At 41.3% G+C, this 6,000-nt stretch overlaps 1 protein-coding gene across 2 annotated transcripts in view; it reads right to left on the bottom strand.

The window, feature by feature from the left end:
- Positions 1-3,863: 3,863 nt before the first annotated feature.
- Positions 3,864-6,000, bottom strand: part of GOLGA5 (golgin A5) — a 38,106-nt gene continuing 35,969 nt past the window's right edge. For both annotated transcript variants that reach the window (XM_049898137.1, XM_049898138.1), the window contains exon 13: positions 3,864-4,378. In XM_049898137.1, the coding sequence (XP_049754094.1) occupies positions 4,298-4,378 (81 nt within the window). In that variant the 3' untranslated portion in view covers positions 3,864-4,297. The remainder of the gene's footprint in view (positions 4,379-6,000) is intronic.

The following is a 6,000-nucleotide window of genomic DNA, read 5'->3' as shown; positions in this document are numbered from 1 at the left end:
CGATTCTTCTTCGGTCTTCTTTATTCACCGTCCAGCTTTTGCAAGCACATGAAAACAACATTGAGGTGACTGAAAATACCATGGCTTGGGTCAAGTGCACCTTAGTCCTCAAAGTGACACCTTTGCTTTTTAACACTTTAAAGTAAACACTTTAAACAGAAAATACTGAAGTTGTCAAGGATTTCATTTTACTTGGATCCACAATCAATGCCTATAGAAGCAACAGTCAAGAAATCAAATGACGTACTGCACTGGTGAAACCTGCTGCAAAAGACCTCTCTACAGTGTTAAGAAGCAAAGATGTCACTGTCACTTTGAGGGCTGAAGGGAATGGTTAACACTTAAAAAAAAAATGCCCCAGTTAGTCGAGAATACTGAAACTGAAAACCAATTGAAGATTTAAGTGCAGAAAAATAATCCCGGAAACACTTTGTCAAACTATTTCCAAAGCCAAGAATATGCAAAGACTGAACAAAAGATTTAGAGACGTCCCCACGAAAGCCAGGAGGACATACGCAAGGCAGGAAATATGGCAATAAATACTTGGCGAGTAAGCCTGTGCTGGTTTCCATTTTAAATGTGTCAGCTGTCTTTAATCATTTTCCAGAAACATTTCCAAATTAGAAAAGGGGAAAGAAAAAAATCTTTAAAATATATGACTAAACTCTCTTTGTTCAGCTCAAGGTCAGATCTGACTTCCCAGCAGGACTCTAAGGGTTATCATACCTAAATAAGATCCTGTGACCAGAATCCTGTTTACATGTAGTAATGTGTCCCCACCACAGCCCTCCAATCTCTCTCAGACCCACTTTTTTTTTTTAGTAATTTTTATTGAGCTTTAAGTGAACGTTTACAAATCAAGTCAGTCCGTCACATATAAGCTTATATACACCTTACTCCATACTCCCACTTACTCTCCCCCTAATGAGTCAACCCTTCCAGTCTCTCCTTTCATGACAATTTTGCCAGTTTCTAACCCTCTCTACCCTCCTATCTCCCCTCCAGACAGGAGATGCCAACACAGTCTCAAGTGTCCACCTAATACAAGTAGCTCACTCTTCATCAGTATCTCTCTCCAAACCATTGTCCAGTCCCTTCCATGTCTGATGAGTTGTCTTCGGGAATGCTTCCTGTCCTGGGCCAATAGAAGGTTTGGGGACCGTGACTGCCGGGATTCCTCTAGTCTCAGTCAGACCACTAAGTCTGGACTTTTTATGAGAATTTGGGGTCTGCATCCTACTGCTCTCCTGCTCCCTCAGGGGTTCTCTGTTGTGCTCCCTGTCAGGGAAGTCATCAGTTGTGGCCGGGTACCATCTAGTTCTTCTGGTCTCAGGATGATGTAAGTCTCCGGTTCATGTGGCCTTTTCTGTCTCTTGGGCTCATAGTTATCGTGTGACCTTGGTGTTCTTCATTCTCCTTTGATCCAGATGGGTTGAGACCAATTGATGCATCTTAGATGGCCGCTTGTTAGCATTTAAGACCCCAGACACCACATTTCAAAGTGGGATGCAGAATGTTTTCATAATAGAATTATTTTGCCAATTGACTTAGAAGTTCCCTTAAGCCATAGTCCCCAAACCCCCGCCCTTGCTCTGCTGACCTTTGAAACATTCAGTTTATCCTGGAAACTTCTTTGCTTTTGGTCCAGTCCAGTTGAGCTGACCTTCTGTGTATGGAGTATTGTCCTTCCCTTCACCTAAAGTAGTTCTTATCTACTAACTAATCAGTAAATAACCCTCTCCCACCCTCCCTCCCTCCCCGCCTTGTAACCACAAAAGTATGTGTTCTTCTCAGTTTATACTATTTCTCAAGATCTTATAATAGTGGTCTTATACAATATTTGTCCTTTTGCCTCTAATTTCACTCAGCATAATGCCTCCCAGGTTCCTCCATGTTATGAAATGTTTCACAGATTCGTCACTGTTATCGATGCGTAGTATTCCATTGTGTGAATATACCACAATTTATCCATTCATCCGTTGATGGACACCTTGGTTGCTTCCAGCTTTTTGCTATTGTAAACAGAGCTGCAATAAACATGGGTGTACATATATCTGTTCGTGTAAAGGCTCTTATTTCTCTCAGGTATATTCCGAGGAGTGGGATTTCTGGGTTGCATGGTAGTTCTATTTCTAACTTTTTAAGAAAATGCCAGATAGATTTCCAAAGTGGTTGTACCATTTTACATTCCCACCAGCAGTGTATGAGAGTTCCAATCTCTCCGCAGCCTCTCTGACATTTACTATTTTGTGTTTTTTGGATTAATGCCAGCCTCGTTGGAGGGAGATGGAATCTCATCGTAGTTTTAATTTGCATTTCTCTAATGGCTAATGATTGAGAGCATTTTCTCAGGTATCTGTTAGCTGCCTGAATATCTTCTTTAGTGAAGTGCACGTTCATATCCTTTGCCCACTTCTTGATTGGGTTGTTTGTCTTTTTGTGGTTGAGTTTTAACAGAATCATATAGATTTTAGAGAGCAGGCGCTTCAGACCCACTTTTTTATGAAGTGAAACGTTCTGCCTTTTCACTTATGCAAGCTGAGGAAAAGCCCAAGCATAGATGACCTTAAACCTTAATTTCCTGATGAAGAATAAGAAACATATACTTCTAATAGTGCGACAAAACTTTTGAAGGGTTTATAGTGCTTACAGGTCAATTGAAGTTCATAGTAAAGGCATCATTAGAATAGAAACTTCAGTTAAGTTTCCAGTTAGGCACCAAGCTGAGTACTTCAAAGACACACTCCCGATAGGAAGGACTAAACCCTTGCACAGCCCAAGATTCACATAATTATATATGGAAGAGAGAGTACCTAGGTGACAAAAGGACTTAAGATTTCAGACATGCAGATGAAAAGAAAATCAAAACAGACATTATACCAGACCTAAAGCAAAGAAAATGTCGCTTTTCAAAGAACTCTGTAAATGCTCTGCACTGGAGTGTTTCAAGGCGCAAAGGCTGCTAAAACAGACTTGACTCCCAAATGCCACAAGCAAGAGCTAACCTAAGGTGTAGGCTGGAGGAAAGGAAAAAAGGAAGACAGTGAGTAAGGATAAAAGGAAGACTGGAGCACAGCGGGAAGGAGAGGGAAAAAGGAAATGTACACACTGGGGAGCAGTGGCAAACCACTGCGACTCATGCACAAGGGACTTCTGCTGCTGAAAGGAGCTCTGGTGGCACAGTGGTTAAGTGCTCAGCTGCTGAGAGGTTTGCTGTTGGAACCCAACAGCTGCTCCGTGGGAAAAAGATGTGACAGTCTGCTCCTGTAAAGATTTACAGCCTTGGAAACCCTATGGGGCAGTTCTACTGTGTCCTATAGGGTCGCTATAAAGAATGAACAAATCTGTCTTGGAAGAAGTACACCAGAATGCTCCTTAGAAAGGAGGATGGCGAGACTACGTGTCACATACTTTGGACGTGTTATCAGGAGGAATCAGTCCCTGGAAAAGGACACCATGCTTGGTAAAGTAGAGTGTCAGCGAAAAAGAGGAAGACCCTCAACAAGATGGACTGACACGATGGCTGCAACAATGGGCTCAAGCATAACAAGGATTCTGAGGATGGTGCAGGACTGGGCCGTGTTTCATTCTGTCGTATGAAGGGTCGCTATGAGCTGGAACTGATTGGATGGCTCTTAACAACAAAAATATAGGGTCGTTATGAGTTGGAATCGATGGCAATGAGTTTTCAGCTGTTGGTTTCTGGCTGTACTCACTAAAGCCCATCTAGGAAGGTCTTGTATAATGCAGATGAAAAAACATTTTAAAAAGAAGAATGCACGGTAAATTTTATTTATGCATTTATAAAAAGATTTTGCACCAATCAGGCCTTTAACATGTAAAAAGTAAATCTATATTTGCACAGTTAAAAGTATGAAATACAAAAGCACACTGAATTATCAAAAAGAAAACTTTTTATTTATATCTCTAAATACAATTAGTTTCCCTGATTATAGCCCATAATCAGTGACCTAAAATACAAGACTGTCTGCACAGAGGTGAACAACTCCAGCAGCTCTGTGTGTGTGTGTATATATATATCTCTTAGGATCACTGAACTCAGAAAAAGCGAAGCTGAACTTGTTAAATTATCATCTGTTTTAGAAACCCTTACCATTTGAAGGAAATAAGAGAGAGATTTAGGTAGCAGAGTACTCGAATAATAACTTAAAAAGTTAAAAGCTGGTAGTGATAAAATAATCTTGTGCACCCTTTTCAGGAACTTCAGGCAACTGGCCCTTCTGCTGATTCCAAGTCTGGAAAAAGACAACCAATCATTCAAACAGCTAGATTCAGTTCATTTGCCATGTGGTTGATCATGGTGCATTTCTGGTGTATAAGTCAACAGAACAATCATGACCCAGAGGTGAAGCAAAGCCTAAGGAAAAAAAAAAAAAGAATTTATGGATTAGCCAATGAATCAACCTTTACCAAAGGCTCACTGTGTGTGGCACCGAGGGCAGGTGGCAGGCCTTATTTTGTTTCCCATGTATGGCTAGCACCGGGTCTGAAACACTGTAGGGGCTCGGAACATGTTTACGGGGTAAATAACAAAGGAACAAACGAATCAACAATTAAATGAGCTAAGTGCAGTGGAAGGTAATAGACCTGTTATTCTATAGAACACTCAGGTGAGAGGAGAAAAGTCCTGAACTTAGGCACAGTCACAATACGCCCGTGTTCGCATAAACAACCAATTCGGTGACTGTCATGCAGAGTAGATGGCATGAATAACGCTGCCAGAGATGCAGCAAGCTGCTGGAAAGGCTTTAAGGAACAGAGTCACAGTCAGTGCTTTGAAAGGGGGGCCAGCCATGATTGGCGGAGAGGAGATGGGAGAACATTCTTGACGGAAATACCGTTTCAGCTTTCAGAGGTTGATTTAGGGTCCAGTATATGACCTTCGAGCCCTGAAGGCACAGTGGTTAAGTGCTTGGCCGCTAATCGAAAGGCTGGCAGTTTGAACCCACCAGCTGTTCCACGGGGGAAAGACGGGGCAGTTCCACTCTGTCTTATAGGGTTGCTATGAGTTGGAATGGAAACTCTGGCGGCCTAGTGGTTAAGTGCTACTGCTGCTAACCAAAGGGTCAGCGGTTCGAATCCACCAGGAGCTCCTTGGAAACTCTATGGGGCAGTTCTACTCTGTCCTATAGGGTCGCTATGAGTTGGAATCGACTCGATGGCACTGGGTTTTTTTAAGAGTCGGAATGGACTGGATAGCAGTGAGTAAGTGGGTAACCTGATCTACACTAATTATCCCCATGGCGGTGCTAAAGTGACGTGAGATGCCCTCATTGAGCCTAACCACTCTGCAGTGGGCAACAAAGCCTGTCTTGTATGGACGCACGGAGATGTGCGGCTCGCCAGCTCCAGCACCCCGGAGGTCAATCTCACCCACTGTGGGTATATTCTGACTCCTTTCTGATACCTTCAGTTTTTTTTCTTTTGATCCCCCATCCCTTCCTTTAAAAAAATTTTTCTCTTTAAAAGAGTAAGTCTTCCCTCTAGTGGATCAGAGAGAAACTTCTTTTTAAGTATGTTTTTATTTCTTCTCAAAAAAATTTCCAATCTTTACTACTTTTAGACATACCCACTCAGAATATTAGTGGCCTTTTTAGGCATGCAGGGCACGTGAAATGGCATCCCAAATTACTGTAGCCATCTTATTAGAGCTAAAAAGTCTAAAAGAAAATATACTAACTCTCTTAGAAAATACAGCAATATACATGAGAATAATTAAAGCACCTTTACAACATCAAGATAAAAATTAACTCAATTGTTTTGTATCATGTTTTTACCATTAGAGGGGCTTACAAATGAAGGTAATTATTAAACTGCACTAAAGTTTATTTTAGACACAACTGTCACCTTACAATCCATTTAAAAATTTTTTAATTACCAAAAATGTGTTCTAGTCTTTCAAAATTGATTGTTAAACTATCAATAAGATTAGAGGCTAAAAAGAAAGAAAGAAAAAACCTGGTTAAAAGCCAAGGGCAG

This window comes from Elephas maximus, chromosome 10, assembly GCF_024166365.1.
Source record: "Elephas maximus indicus isolate mEleMax1 chromosome 10, mEleMax1 primary haplotype, whole genome shotgun sequence".
NCBI lineage: Eukaryota > Metazoa > Chordata > Mammalia > Proboscidea > Elephantidae > Elephas > Elephas maximus.
Note: the sequence above shows the minus strand (reverse complement) of the source record. Positions and strands in the feature narration are given on the sequence as shown.